Source organism: Carassius auratus, chromosome 37 (assembly GCF_003368295.1).
Source record: "Carassius auratus strain Wakin chromosome 37, ASM336829v1, whole genome shotgun sequence".
Classification (NCBI taxonomy): domain Eukaryota; kingdom Metazoa; phylum Chordata; class Actinopteri; order Cypriniformes; family Cyprinidae; genus Carassius; species Carassius auratus.
In genome coordinates this window covers 12437263-12454109 of record NC_039279.1, presented here as the reverse complement: position 1 = coordinate 12454109, position 16847 = coordinate 12437263, and the positions used below count along the sequence as shown (strand labels likewise).

Sequence of the window (16847 nt, the reverse complement as noted above, 5' to 3'; positions counted from 1 at the left end):
TCTGGCCCTCTTACTGCCGTGCTTGAATAAATATTGGTACCAAGCATCAGCGAATGCGCAATAGGAAACATTTCCCCGCCGTTGTCACTAGGCAACCATGAAACGGGTGACTCAGAGAGCTGACTCAATAGGTACTGTGACGAAGTCAGTCAAGAAACACACACTCATTCACTCACTCACCATCTGTATGCACAGAGGAAGTCTCTCAGTTGAGGTAGAGAACTAATCCCTGCTTCTTTACCTACTGGCTCAACACCTCTGTGTTCAACAGGTGTGTGTCCATATCTTCTGACAGCCTTCGCCCAGCCTTCTCCACACCCTGTAAATAAATACAAACATACACCAGCAAATGCCTACTTACTCACAAAACTTCGTTGAAACAGCTGCTTTACAAATAAAGGTCCTACATTAATTAGCTAAGCATTTTAGCACATTTAATGAACATGTATTCCACCTTTATCAGCTTGCCATGCAGTTTCACTAGCTAAATTAACTTCATACCGCGTGCGATTAAGCATGTTTAAAAATGCATAGATCATTTCAGTGCAAGTTCATACTACTGAATAATCTGCAGTATATATATATAGTATATAGTATGTGGAAACAATAGGCGTTATACAACACTAAATGTTTCGACATTGTTTCAACAATGACCTCATCGCGTTGCAAGTGAGTAGCATCCTCTTGAAAATAAATATGGTTATTTTTTGTAATTCAGTGTAATAATCATATTTTAACATCTAGGATTCTAATTAAATTGTGAGTAGTAAAAAAATATAACTGTATTATTATTTACATTAACTTGTCATACAGGAAATGGAATGTCAAGTCAAGCACAATGCATCAAGGGATATTGTATTTTAAGAGTTGTGCTTCAGGTATGACATTGTTGTAGGCCAAAACCTGGAAAAGTGTTAGCATTTAGCGTTTTACGGTCCCTAAATCAGTGTTTTCCCAATATTATTTTATTTATTTTTTTCCTTTAATAAATGGTTAACACTCAAAAAATACTATCATGTTTTATTGTATGACATAAAAAACACAAGTAATAGCCTGCCCCTTTGTGATAAAAAAGAAAAAAGTATTTAAAAAGGCAGTCGCTTACAAGTTGCCAAAAGTGACTGCAGAGCTTGTTTTCTGCAATGATCCAAAAGCCAATGGAAAAACATATTTGGGTTTTTATTGAGGGAACCAGGGCAAAGCTATCTTCCGGAATGGCCTACAAAAATGTGTCATTGACTAAACAATGAAACAGTTAATACACAGTTAATATGCAGATTTCATTCTCAACCTGTTAATTAGAATCTTGCATCCTTGACTTCACACCTCCACTTTCCTCATGAACAATTACTTAATAGTAACTGTAAAGACTGATGTGGTTTGGAATCAGTAAAATGTGCTTGGAAAAATATATGACTTGACTAATAATTATGCACTCCCTGTAGTTTTGTAGATGCTGTTTTGGTCCTTTTCTTTCTTGAATAAGGAGTGACTAAATAAAATAACAGCATTTGTTTAGACCAAATTCCACAAAGACGTCCAGATTCACCTCAAGACTCAGCCTGTAAAGTGTTGTTCTGCTCTTTGTCATGCATGGAACTCAATCAGACAAGGCCCTGCACTGGGGTTGAAACAAGGCAAAGTGTGGCGCCCTCTGCAGGACATTATCCAGAAACACAACCTCAAACTTAGGACACACAGTGGTCAATCTTGAACACAACATCTTATGAAAAATAATAATGCAATCTCAAACTGACTTTTTATTGCATTGTTGAAATGTATGCTTTTCACACACACACACACACACACACACACACACACACAAACACACACATACATACATGCATATATATATATATATATATATATATATGTGTGTGTGTGTGTGTGTGTGTGTGTGTGTGTGTGTGTGTATGTGTGTGTGTAGGCCTATGTGTGTGTGTGAAAAGCATAAATTGCAACAATGCAATAAAAAGTCAGTTTGAGAACAGTGACAGTAAGTAAACAATGTAAGCATCTCTGCAGAACATAATTGGCACTCAATTGTTGTTATATGCTATGAAGAGTGAAATATATTTCGATTATACAAGTATAAAACATCAATTTAGCCTAATACCACCACCAGTACTGAGGCATCTTTGCTCAGTGTGTGGACGAGGGAAGCTCCAGCTCCGAGGACTCATGCACAGGATGTCCATGGTGCTCCTCTGGCAACAAAATCACTGATGCTGGAGTTTGACTCAACACACTCATTCAGCATCAGGATGTTGTTCCCAGCTGGCAACAGATAAATGCGCATGCATAAACACATATTCATCAGGTCTGAGTGTGCAGCTGGTAGTTCAATCAGACGCATGACAAGAAAGTACAGGGCGCTTCGGGTTTCTTCATCGGGAATTTCGTACACTTGTCATGGTTTTGCTCCAAGCTTCTGAAACCGAAGACCTAACAGCTACCATTAAAATAACCAGCTAAAAGCACTGAGACAGAGAAATTGGAGCAGATTTAATAAGAGATTATTGCTAAACCAAATCCTTATGTCATGCCCTGGTGCTGTTCATTTCAAAACATGTTTCTAGAGACTATATAATATAAAATATTAGAAATACCAATAGCTCTTTGTGATAGAAATAAAATCTCACTTATTAGACTCTAGAAACCATGAGACTAAAGTTCTCAGATAAATCATCTGGGATAATTTTTCACGCTTCTCTGTCTTAGAGGGGAATGTGCTCACGCTGAAGGAAGTTGTTGCTCTACAGACCTTGTAAGGGTCCCGAAGCCTAGCATGCTGCCAAAAGGGAGGAGGTTCACTATTTTAAGTGGGTTTGTGCTGATCTTCCCACCAAAGTAACACTCCACAAAAAAAGGGGCCCAGAAGTTCATGCTATCCTTTTACACATGAAGAGCAGAATCATCATATCCCTCAAACAGATGATAAGTGACACCAAGCAATCCATGAGAGCTGTGTAATTGGACGCCTTTGGGCTTATTCTGAGCATGCAAATCAGAGCCAGTGGCGCGGAGAGTTACATGCCCTACTACAACAGCAACTTCATATGTCTGGAGCCCCGGTGCATTCTGGGTAGGGGACAAAAATGAAACGTCAGCCTTGGCTGTCGTAACCTTTTTTGGAAAAGTTGGGAAGTGCCTCGTACAGCAGCTCTGGTGTACAGACGGCCTGAACAGTGTGAGTAATTCAAGATGGATGTGTAAACACAAGTATATTACCACCTCCTGCTTAAATTAAAACACAAGTTGTACATTGCATCATTAATTTATGTGTTTATAAATCAGCCCAGGGGCCTGCCAGTAAAATTTCAGGTCATTTGAATTGAACACAGCATAAATATCACCACAGTCATTTTCTCAGTTGTAGCTCAGCATGTAAACTTCACATCCCTCTTTTTTATTTAATAATAATAATAATAATAAAAATTATTGTTTAAAATAAACATATTTTATTGACCCCTGATTGACCCTACCCTGATTAGATCAAACAGTAATTTAAAGGGGATGTTGGTTGTTTGCCATTTAAATCAAATATTTAAAATATAAATACCTTAATTTTCAACTGTGCAGCAAGTGTCCCCATAGTGCATCCTGAGGGGAGGTGTCTTCATGTGTGCCTCAAAGATCTCAAATACAGCTTGACAGAGGATTGAGAATACAATCTATTTTAAATTATTTCTGTTTAGCTGCCCAGGAGATTGCACATACATGGGCAGGGATGTTCGGTAGATTTCTCTATATGCTGTGTCACTATAATTTAAAAATAAAAAAGCTCTGTCAGTCTCGGCAGTCTGCCTGCCCTTGCTCTGCAGTCATGGATCAGGTTTACAGGTCCTGTGGGTGAAAGGACATACAGAGAAAATGATGAATGTTTTATTTGATACTCCACAAATCACAGTATGTACATATTCTGAGCTGCGTTTATGCATTTACATTTATCAGACACCTTTATCCAAAAGGTTTTTTTTTTTTACCTTTATGTGCGTTCCCTGGGAATTGACCCCACAACCTTTTGCACTGCTAATGCAATGCTCTTCCACTGAGCCACAGGAACATTTATGCAAAATAAATTATAAAAATGATCTGCTAAATAAATAGAAAACCAGTTATTTTGCAAAAGGCACCAATAAATAATTGAAATCATCTGGATCAACTTGTTGTGAGTTTCCTTAAGCATGTTAACTCACATTACTACATGATACAATACTAATCATATCATTTGTTTTATTTAGTCTGTTGTATGGTGTAATATAGGAATGTATAGCAATAAAAGAAAGAAATAAAGACTTAGATACATTTCTAAACAATATTTAATTAAAGATCAATATAAATCCTATATAATAAAAACTTTTATTCTCCTTTGATATTGAGTCTAAAGTGTCGGCTCACACATCTGCAACCTTTGCCCTACAATCTCTAACACTGGTATATTTTACTCAGTGAGGCTTTCTATTTTTCCCTCTTCTCTATGTTTACAGGATAGAGTTTATGCAAAGAAAAAGTCATCTGTTTTGACGTCTCACTTACTGGCGCACTAAAACTGCCAGATCTGTACCAGGCTGAGAACATGTATGTGATCTAAAAATAGAGAAAGGGTCAAAATAAAGAAAGAAAGAAATAACAACATTTACAGGATGAAATGCAATAAGAAATGCGATGCCATGTTTGTGTCTAATGTCATGGCTGCATGCAGCCTTTCTGCTAAGTGTGATGTCCATCCAATAGATACTGACATACTCATAAAACTAGAGCCAGGTCAGTGGCTGCTCAGGGAAACCCCAAAGGTACTGTACAAGCAGAGGGACAGTCACTAAGTCATAATCAAACTGGCATGCTCTGCTCCTGTTGCATGCCTGACTGCATTTCGGTCCAAAACTCACTTAGTGAAAGATACTTGGGACCACTTCAACAGACTGACTGATCAGTATAGCACATTTCACAATTAGCACTATGCTAAATGTTGTAGCATTCTTTGAAATCATTAAGAACAAAACTGGCAATGGAGAGCATTCCACAAACAACAGATGCTGTGACATTACACGCAAACATCAATTCCCATAATGCCATGTGGATGCAATCTTAATAGGAGACAAGCATTGTTATATTAATGTTGCGAAACTGACAAACAGTATTGGCTCACTTGTGTGCTAAGCACAGACGCACAGCAACTTAAAACCGTTTAAAAATCATTATTAGCTGTTTTTGATAAAGCTTGTTTATGCATTGCTGATATGGCTGCCTCCTTTTGCAATCAGAACACTCTCAGCACTGAATCTAGGTCATCAAAATATCGCTTATGGCATTTATAATACATTCATAATCAATCTGAATACTGATATATTCAGCTTTATGGAATACAACAGACCATTCTAAAGAATATTTTTGTCCATACAATAAAATTCAATGGGGACCAAAGTAGTTTTTTCATTGTATGGATAAAAACATTTGTTTTGTCTGTGTTCCATGCATGTTACAACTTGAGGGTGAATAAATGATGCCAGAATTCTAATATTTGAGCGAACTGTCCTGTTTTAGGTCACAAACAGCTTGCAAGGACTCTTTCTGCATGTCAGCATGGCACTGGAAAAGACCGGGAGCTCATGGGGGGGCTTTTCTAAATTCCAGTGGCACGAAACCAACTGCTCACAGGCTTTGTTGGATAAAGAGTACATGAGGTCCGCAGTGTAAAGTGTCCAACTCTGTGGCATGATACATGAGTGCCGTTACACAACTGTTCCAAGTCTTGGTGATCTCATTGTGCAGGTCCAAGACTCTGTCTGGACTCTTGCCACTTTTACAGGCCCCCAAGGGGCATATCAACGATCAGCACAAGAGGAATTCGCAGCCTGGCAAGAAAGGCTGCTCAATTAGCGCCCTTCGTGTATTTCACAGACTTGAAAGTAGGGCAGTCTATGGGCACATCACTCACGTGCAGGGGGAATCGTGGGACAGGAGAGACAGGTGTTGCGTAAGATCTCGTGTGTAAATCAGACGGTGAGGAAGAATGCCCAAATGTGCTCTAAATGAGTTTGTTTTGTGCGTGTCTTCAGATTTACGGCTAATGATGTGATCTGGGCCGAGGTCACCTTAGGGTGTCCATACATGCACACACAAACATTCCAACCTACACACACACACACACACACTTGAGTGATTGATGCTAGGGAAGAGGAGGGACAGGAACTGAAACTGAGCCGGCCGTCTTGGCTAAATCTGAGAGTCCCATCGGCATGCTTCCATCACAGCTGGTCAGCTGGAAATAGATAGAGATGCAACTAAACCCGAGAGACGGGTAACAGCACAATCTGTTTACTCACTTATGATAGACACAATCAGATTTAATTAGAGACAGCTTTTGAAAGGTATTCCCATCCTGAGAATCCCTCATTGTATACGTCTAATGCTCCGATGACAATGGCGTTGGCACATCAAGAGCAATTGATGATACATCAGACAAGTTGTAAATCTATCAAGGGAGACTTAGTGAGAAATCTCAGCCTGTTACTGAGAACCTTGGCATGGAAAAACGCGTCTCAAAATAAAACAGGGTGTGCTCCAGACATGTAATGATTTAAAAACAGGAATTGCAAGACATTGCTCACTTATCAGCTTAATAATCATTTCTTTTAACAACCCCCTGACAAACTGAACAAAAATTAATGAAAATGACCACAGGAATAAACAAATGCATGGGTAATTAACGCACATCTTAACATCTCAATTTTAAAATTCTGTTTACCAATTCACCATTTAACTTTATTTACAAAACCGTATGACTTTATTAAACACAAGAGAGGCTATTTTGAACAATCTTTCAACTAAATAACAAATATATCAGTTACCTTATTTTTTAAATATCTAATTTTGCGTAGAATTTTCATTTTGAAATATTTTTTTGAATATTTTTAAATGGTCCTTTGATGCGACAAATACATTTGTGTGACAAAATACATGTGAAAACAATGAAGTATTTCCCAGCTACCTACACTCCTAGATCAAAAAAAATAAAAAACAATGGGCAAAATCCTTTAGATACAACACCTTATTTACGCCAAAAGGTTTCTAGTAGTACTTTAAGGGTACAAATACTAAGACGACTAAATGCACCTTTTAGGGGTAAGTAAGGTACAACAGCTGAACATGTTCAGTTATTAAAAAGAGTTGACATGAAACATTCCATAAAAGATGGAATATACACTCTCCAGCAATGAACCAGCAACACAGTTTTGGCTCAAAAGCAGTAAAAGCAATGCCCTTGTCATGAAATATGCACATTTACATAGTCATTAACACTGTTCTTAAAACAAGACTCAATTGATATTTTCAATATTGTTAACCGGTTAAATGTCACCCCGTCCCGTATACGGGACACCTACGTTGACTATACTATATTACAATCGAATCTAATCTAATCTTGACAAACTATATATTGCTGGAAAGGTCTAAGACTCCCAAATATATATTTTACCAATATTTTTTGTTAAAAATTATGTAGGAAAAGTAAAAGATGAATTTATGACAAGAGTGCACCCACAGAAATCTACATTACAAAAGGAGCTTTGACCTTTGTTTAAAAAAAAGACTTCCTCGTTGCCTTTTTCTCTATCACTTTTTAGAAATCATCAGAAGTTATATATCACTTGAAAACATAAAATCTCAAAATTCATTCTTCAAAACCCATTTTAAAATCAGACATTACATTACCATGTAAATGGTACATCAAAATCATGTTACAAAATGTTTTCAGTTATGAATTATACAAATTTAGGTTTGTATCATGCACATTCATCTCTATCTTCAAAAACGTGAGTGACAGTTTTAAATTGCACATTATGAAATTATACCAAATAATGGTATATTCTAAATCACATGAACTCACCAGGTAAAATCTGTTCTTGGTCCATTTAAAAAGCATTTCTAGTATCATAGGGCTCCAGACACTCTTCGGTGCACCTGATGTAACATAAACAAAGACAAAGAAAGCAGTGTTATTGAGAATATGAAAAGCCCAGCCTCGATCCCGCTCAAATCCCTGTCACTCAGGAAACATGGCCTTCCTGCAAACAAGAGGTAGTATGGAGCGGGACAAGGCCACAGGGGCAGGTAGTGGGCTGGAAGGATGTTTTTGTCAGTGCTTTGGCCCCTGGTTGGCAGAAACACAGGCAGGCAGACGTCCATCCTCAGGAAAAGAGCCTGTGGAGGAAGTGAAGCTGACGTCACAGTCGCACGCAGTCTGCCTGCTGTAGATCAGCACGTGCACAAAGACAAAGCTATCGGTAGAGTCACGTAAACACAAAAACAGGTGGATTTCATCTGATTGTGCTTCAATTCTGTGATCAAGCCTTCAGCCTTTGATCTGCGAGGAAAACAAACATATTTTTCAGAGTAAAAACACGGCTACTGCCTTTAAATCATATTGTAAAGGCACACATCCAATAATGACAGTGAAGCAATAACAGGATGTTTACAAAGCTATTCACTTTAAGTGAATGAAACATAATGGTTGAACCAAATATAACCCACTGATATTATTTACTATAAATCATATGATTTGTGTGTGTGTGTGTGTGTGTGTGTGTGTGTTTGATCCAGTAGCTTGTGAGGTGCTTTACTCCAGTAACAATACTAATGGGATGTACTTCTGTGTCCTGGACAGGTCAGGTGGTGTAAAGGACACAGCTGTAGCTGGCATATGAACACTGGTGGTTTTTCACATCATGTAGTGATGTTCAGACTGCAGGTTTTGCTGTTATAATCATTGAAGATACTGTTGCAAGTGCCTCTGAATTTCCTCAGATCCATTAAGAAATGGCTATGATAGATGTTTTGGCTGACAGTGATATTTCAACTGTCATTAATGCATGTAAAGGTAAAATATGAAAGACGCTCCAATGAACAATACTGTGAATATTACTATGAGAGTTGTTTGTTTTTTAGTCAGAAAAGTGTTATTCATTATTATTTTGTCAGAATATCCATGGTGATTTTCTGCTTTGTAATTTGTATTTTTTTAAGTTGACTTTTGCAGTAAATTATTCTTTTAGCCCAAAGACATTTTTTTGCAACAATAGGCTTTTCAAAGAAGTCTCCTCCTGAGACAGTGAAGGTCTTTAAAATGCTTGACCAGGACAAGAGTGGGTTCACTGAACAGAATGAGCTACAGATGTGTAATTTGACTCATTACATTTTTTCATATGTTTACTGTTACTACCAGTAAGAAGACAAACAATATTTCAAGAATAGTCCTCCTGACTTCATTTTCAGTACAACTGATAACTGATACACATTTGTAAAACAAAGCAGAGAGAGTGTTCACTGTGTGATACAAGACAAGAGACATAAAAGTAATGGCGGTTTTAGTTACCTGGATAAGTGCACTTCAGCCGAATACTCTACTTGGTTCACTTACTCTATTGTGATTCATATTCAGGTTGTTTCTGCAGAACGTCTCTAAAAGGGCTCATGCACTTACAGCGGCTGAAACCAAGGCCTTCCTCAAGGTTGGAGACATGGGTGGGTTTGGGAAGATCGGCTGGGGAGGTTGACATAAAATACTGAGATATTTAATAAAATATATGATAAGTAATGCATAAAAGTAAAAGATTAAACTAAATCTCCTCATTTCCTGTATTTTCAGCCCTTTTTAATGCTCACTGAGACCAGCTGTGATTGTCAAACATGGCAAAGAAAAAGATTTTGTGAGTGGGGTCTTGTCAGTAGTTTTCAAAGCTGAATTGTGTTCTGTCTTGTATGTCTTACTGTAATCTTGTATGAACTTCTACAAGAGAAAATAAAACAATATAAAACTATTTCAACAATATTTATTGCATGTATATTGTGTATACTGTATATTGCAAATAAATGATTTTTTAATCTTTAATTTTATTTTTCAATTTTATTTATTATTTGAGTTGTTTTGCATACTTTTAGACATTTTGTAAAAAAAAGAAAAAAAAGAAACAGGCCTATTCATTAAAGTGTTTAGTGAAATAGCCTTCTTTAAAGGCAAAAAAGTGTTTTCATATTTGCCAGTAATCTGAAACTCTGAAACATTTGCTTCTGTTCATGCCTCCAGCTGTCCCATAATTTTACTGCATGTATAGAATATATGGTGCAGAGACTGTAAATGGGTCGAGCCACCCCACCCTTTCCTCCTCAAAAAATACAATAAAAATTATATATATATTTTTTTTTATTTTTTTTACACATTTCTCTGGTAAAAAATATCTTAAATCAAATTAAATAATAACTGCTGAGTATCCTAATGAGACAAGTCTTCATAAACAAATAAATTAATAGGCTGTGGTAAAAGGTTTCAAATTATCACAGTACAAGTCTGAATGGGCAAAATATTGCAAACTTTTTTTTTTTAAATGTGAGAATTATGGTGTAAAGAATTATTTGATATATATATACAAATGACATTGCACACATTTTCAATGCAAATACTTGGAACATATGTGTGCTAGGATGTCCGACCCATGTTTCCCATAAGGACTTAGAGCATCCCCTTTTTGAAAGGATAAAAATAGAGCTATATGACTAGTGGACACTTTTTTTTTTAAACTTTACCTAGCCTAAGCAAATGGTGTCTGTTACAACCCCAGACACAAAAGTATAAAAGCCAGGCCCATGGGTGCTTGGGTAGTCGTCATACATCTGTGGAACAGTTGCCAGCGCAGCGCAAAGGTGAGTTTACCAGAGACACCTTGAGGATCATACACCAGGGGTTGATGAATTTCTCTAATCACCATGGAATATAATTAACGGAAAATGGAGGAATAATATAAGGATTTAAACGGACTTGCAGCAGGACTAAAATCTCTTCAATTAACCAAACCAAGGACCATACTTTCTGCTTACTTTCTTGAGTTTTTGGATGAGCTTGAAATTATTTTTGATTGATTTTTTTAACGTCTTTTTTTGTTGTTGTTGATGTTGTTAGTGGTGTTTTTCATTAGGCAACCTCACATGAGCTCACTGAAATCATATTTTAACTGTAGGAAGAAGTTTAACTCTAATGGGAGAATTGACAGGAGTTATGAAAGGGGTTATTTGAAATCACACTAAATGTTCCAGTTAATGTGATGTTACACTAATTTAGTCCACAATTCACTCTCAGGAACCTTTATGCATCTTAATGCATCATTATCTTGTTTGGGTCTAATTTCCAGATAAATCAAAATGGCATTTGCTGGAATTCTCAAGGACGAGGATGTGGCTGCAGCTCTTAAGGATTGCTCTGGTAAGACATCTGCTATTGAAAAAAAAAAGCCACAAAAAATGATAGTTTATTGTTTAATTTGCTGATTTTTAATACGGTCACTGTTTTATTTAATACCAGCTGCCGACTCCTTCAACTACAAGAACTTCTTTGCCAAGGTTGGCCTGAGCGCAAAGACTTCTGATGACATCAAGAAAGCCTTCTTTGTCATCGACCAGGACAAGAGTGGCTTCATTGAGGAGGATGAGCTGAAGTAAGAAAGCAACAGACTTTTGAATGACTGAACTCATTCTTTTGCATTTATCATATTATTCTATAAAGGCATATTTCCTAATGTTCTTTTTTATTCTCCTCAATGTTCCCAGACTGTTCCTGCAGAACTTCTCCGCTGGTGCCAGGGCACTCACTGATGCTGAGACCAAGGCCTTCCTCTCAGCTGGTGACAGCGATGGTGACGGCAAAATCGGAGTTGATGGTACTTAATCTTTTATTCAGAATATTTATGACTTTAAGGCACTGGAATACAAAACATAACAAGATGACATATGGTTAAACCATGCATTCTGGTGATGCAATCAAACTTCAAAACGTTTTGTTACAGAACATTTTCAATGCTTTCTTAATAAGTCCTAACATTACCTGATTTGTCATCTTTTATGGCTCTTGATTTTGTAGCTACATTTATATTTATAGCAGGTCAGCAAACTAGCTGAACCAATAGAACTACTAAAAAGTGCAGTAAATCCTCATGAAAAAAAACATGCATAAATCATTGTTCAGTTTTGTCATATGTAGTAGCCTATAAATGATTGAATGATGTTGAGATAGAAGGTACCTCTAACTTTAAACTGTTTGAACTGAATTAATTGTTCAAATGAACAGTGGCAGACTTTTTTTCTAACTGTTTTTTCTTTATGAATGTCTTCCCACAGAGTTTGCTTTGCTTGTAAAGGCCTAAGCCTTCATGGACCTTTGTCTTTGGAACCAGAGCTCTGCTAACCTATCATCTTTTTTATATTTATTTATGAATGCCCTGCAAACTCCTTACAAAGAACGCACGTTCAATGTCTTGAAAAGCTATTTATTATTAATGTTGTTTCATTGCATTGTATTGTTCTGTAAAAAAAATTATCCTTCTTTGTGCAAACTTAAGATCTCTTTTGCACTTTAAGGAAATAAAAATCCATTCGATTTAAAACAACTTTCTCTGTTCAGTATCTTCCTCTGAATTGTACATATAAAAGAACTGAAGGCATCCTAATTTTAACATTTACAGTGTTAAAAATGTTTGAAAAGTCAGGAATATTTTGACATAGACAGTGTTAAGATTCCATGGTCATACAGAAAGGAAGCACAGACATTAACACTTGATTATTGTAAGCAATATCAATGATTAGTGTAGACATACAGTAGTTGAAAATACAGATGCAATTCTTAAATATAAACATGTAACGATCCCTGTCAAACACAGGGACTCATCATGAAGATTTGTGCACATGCTCAAACGAATGCCCTCACAATCAACAGGAAGTGAGCTACTGAACCTTGTGCAGACTACAGGCATCACTTACAGCTCTCAGTGACTGAGTGAGGATGTCACTTTATACTTAGATCCCAAAGGCATATCAAACACAGCTCGACCTGAGCAAAGCAGGAAAAGCTGACTCTCTGAATGCTGGAGTGTGCTAACAACACAGTTGCAATTGCTATACTACTGAAAAACAGTACTGAATTGAAATCTCATAGCCAAAGTATGCTTATATATAAATGTTCACAAACTCTATCTAACAACATAGTCTAACAATAATTATAATATATATATATATATATATATATATATATATATATATATATATATATATATATATATATAGTCTTAAAGCCTAGTCTCATTAATATTTCATAGAAAACGTTCATAATTTTATGCAATTTAATTGTAAAGGATTAGTTATTTTAAAATTGATTTGTCTATTTTATTAATTTCAACTTAAAGTTATGTTCGTTTTCATAATTTAAAGAAATGCTAAAAACATGTTTAAAAAATAAAATAAAAATCTTAAGATTTTTATATCATGATTTGAGAGTGGCTTTATTGTGTATCAAACAAGTTAAAATTTGAGAATTTGAATCTAATAGTAATAGTTTTATGATTTCTTTTTATTTTACATTCAGCCCACATTTTACATCCAAAGCGACTTAGAAAAGAGGAACTAAAGCAGTGCATCAAAGAGCCAACAATATGCATGATATACTAGGTTTATTAGACATAAATATGGCATTTTTAATTGTTTGTTAGACAATAACTGTTACTAATTGTTTATTAGACAATTAGATTACGGAGCAGACTAGAAAAGAAGAGAATGCAGAGAAGAAAAGACAAAAGACCTTTTTGATGAATGAAAGTCAAGTCCAAGGGTTAGCGATGTTTTCATTAAACATAATCAATCATTAATAATAATAATAATAATAAAGTTTCTCTGTAAACAAGGTTCAAATTCAAGCCAGACGCTGTTTTATCATTGGTCTAATTCACACAATAGCTAGTCCATCGATTGAAAAAAAAATATGGCTATAGAAAGCAGTGATCAAGAGAAGCGCAAATTAAAGAAACAAGGACCAACATCTAGAATCATCGAGTAGCCTTTATGTTCGTGTCAAATAAATTTGCCCTGTGAGTTTGCATTTACCTTATATTTCCAAAGAAAAAAAGTAAGGACTGAAAAAAAGTGTTATGGGCTCGTTTGTAATTCACGCGCTTCCTCTTGAAGCTCCAAAGCGCGTGAGGTGATTTGCTTCAGTCACACAACAGCAGAGCGAACTCTGTTTCTCTCGAGGCAAAATGACCAAAACTCTTCCCGTTCATCTTCACATACAGAGCGCTTTCATCCAAATCAGCATCGTATATTATTAGCCGTCGTGATATTAAGGACTTATACATACGTACCTTTTTAAGCATCTTCATTTAAGTGCATATAAATAGAACAGCCTGACTACTGGACAAGTTTTTCAACCAACTGCCCGTCATGCGGTGTCCATTACATTATGCCTTATATTTCGGTTGAGTAGTGGTATATAAGGTGGAAGCCACGGAGCCGGTGCTCACTGCAGTAGCCAGTTTCATCCCTGCGAATCCAAACCCAAACCCTAAAGACAACCAGAGGTGAGTGTCTTCACAGATGAAGCTACAAGAGCTCACAATATCTCGCAAGGAAGACAGAAAAAAAGACAGACAGCAAGGGCCACATGACTTCTGGCTGATCTGGAGAGGATGTGTTGATCTATTAAATCTCGGCCACCAGGCGTGGGAATAATTTGTGTCTTGGAGTCTGGACGTGTTGGGATATCGCTCTTTATTAAGCGGTTTGATTACACCAGGACTGGGTGGGATTTATCATAACACACTGTGTTGTTAAAGACATATGCAATTAATATGAACTGTTGACCATTTACCAAGCCTATGGGAGCAAATCATTTCTGATGATCTGTTATATGGATGGAGTATTATAAAGTTGTTGTTGTTGTTTTTTATTAAATTGAAATATGTTTATGTGTAATTCTACATAGCTACAGTCAAAGTAATATTGTACAAACTGAAGTCAAATTAAACCTCTGACATTTTTTAGGCTAATCATGGCATTCGCTGGAATTCTGAATGATGCTGACATCACTGCAGCCCTGCAGGCCTGCCAAGGTAACCTGCATGTTTCCGGACCATCCCATTGACCTACAAGCTAAAGCGAGAACATCAGTTTCATGTTGGTCCAAACCCGCGGGACTTTCTTCTTTCCGTGGAACACAAAAGGCAGAATGCTATAGGGACTTGACAGCCTCAGTCGCTATTCACTTTCATGTATGGACTAAGATGCAATGAAAGTGAATGGTGACTGAGACTGTCACTCTGCCTAACATCTCCTTCTGTGCTCCACGGAGGAAAGAAAGTGGTGCGGATTTGGAACAACATGAGGGTGAGTAAATGAGGACAGGATTTTCATTTTAGGGTGTCAACATCAGTGTAAACATCATTCGTTAGAGTACGGAGCTTGAAACTGCGGATAAGCAATCATGTTCTTCTTGTAGTCCTTCTGCTGCTTATCTCCACCATTATGCTAAAAAATGATGAAATTACCTTCCAGCTGCTGACTCCTTCAACTACAAGAGCTTCTTCGCCAAGGTTGGTCTGTCTGCCAAAACTCCTGATGACATCAAGAAGGCCTTTGCTGTCATTGACCAGGACAAGAGCGGCTTCATTGAGGAGGACGAGCTTAAGTAAGTCTGGTCTTATAACACATTTTCATATTAAATAAACACTTTTTTATTATTTTAAAATAAACTACCTTGAACAAAACACTTAAGGGTTATGCCCGTGTGTGCTTTTCAGACTGTTCCTGCAGAACTTCTCCGCTGGCGCCAGGGCACTCACTGATGCAGAGACAAAGGCCTTCCTGAAAGCTGGAGACTCTGATGGTGATGGCAAGATTGGAGTTGATGGTGAGGAATTTGCTTCTTGTTGAATATAGCAACGGTATATAATTACAGAAATATAATTCCTGCAGCTCCACCAGAATGTCTTCTGATGAATTCTTTCTCCTTAATTTGACAGAGTTTGCTGCCCTGGTCAAGGCATAAATGGCACCTGACCAACAACTTTTGCTGACAATCAGTGTTGTAACCTGAGATCTCCACTTTTTTATCGGGGTGGCTGATTTTTATACAAACAACTCTAACTGTCCACTCCCATGCTGCACCCGGTCCACAATGACTGTCATCGTCACACGGTCTTTCACGTTGTAGATATGCATGTTGGTTTCTGTAAAATCTTTGATGCTGTTTTGGGGAAAGGACAATGAGAAAATAAACACTATTTTTCATTTTTGAGTCTGTCAATTCACTGCCGTTTTAGCTTAGCATAAAAAAAAAAAAAATCTCAATAAGTAGGAACTTAGGAACTAAACAACCAAAATACCACAACAAGAACTGACAATGAACAGAAGAAAACACTGAGCTTAAATACACTGAAACAAAACAAAGTAAAAGAACATCAAGTGCAAACACTTATTAAACAATGAGTAACCATGAATACAGACAAAGGAAACTGATCTAGAAACAGTGAAAATTCTAAGTCCAACTAAAGCAAGCACAAGATACAGATGACCTGTTGCAATAAGTTATGCATGTTCCATTTTACTCATTATGTTATATTAATGTCTGATTATTTGCTGCATATATTAGAAAGTACAGTATAATGAACCAAACGGAACTTTCATTGGTTATCTTGAAGTACAACGTAGCCGCCACTGGGTGGTGTCTGGTGCCATAATTTATAAACCATTTAACATCTTTAAAAATTCAAAAAGATTCAAATGACAAAGTACTCTTATCCTAAAAGTGTGCTGTTTTTTTTTTCTTCATTTTTATTTATTTATTTGTCATTTGTTACATTTTAATTTTTCATTAATGTCACTTGTGGACTCAGCAGAAGACATGTTGGCTGAACTGTACCAACAAATTAGAGAATGTAAATGGATAGATCACTATACCGTAACACTACCAGTCAGTTCAGTGACATTAGAGTGCATTGGTTTGTTGGCTAGGTGACTCCAATGTCTTGTCT

General features: G+C 36.7%; 2 protein-coding genes across 2 annotated transcripts; both read left to right on the top strand.

Moving 5' to 3' along the window:
* Nucleotides 1-10540: 10540 nt before the first annotated feature.
* Nucleotides 10541-12437, top strand: LOC113056234 (parvalbumin-2). Its single transcript, XM_026222840.1, has 5 exons — nt 10541-10701; nt 11187-11257; nt 11357-11489; nt 11602-11711; nt 12169-12437. Exons 2-5 carry the CDS (start codon nt 11197-11199, stop codon nt 12192-12194), a joined length of 330 nt encoding a protein of 109 aa, XP_026078625.1. The 5' UTR covers nt 10541-10701; nt 11187-11196; the 3' UTR covers nt 12195-12437.
* Nucleotides 12438-14022: 1585 nt separating this feature from the next.
* LOC113056233 (parvalbumin alpha) lies at nt 14023-16104 on the top strand. The gene is made up of 5 exons (XM_026222839.1): nt 14023-14396; nt 14860-14927; nt 15370-15502; nt 15615-15724; nt 15837-16104. Exons 2-5 carry the CDS (start codon nt 14867-14869, stop codon nt 15860-15862), a joined length of 330 nt encoding a protein of 109 aa, XP_026078624.1. The 5' UTR covers nt 14023-14396; nt 14860-14866; the 3' UTR covers nt 15863-16104.
* Nucleotides 16105-16847: the final 743 nt, after the last annotated feature.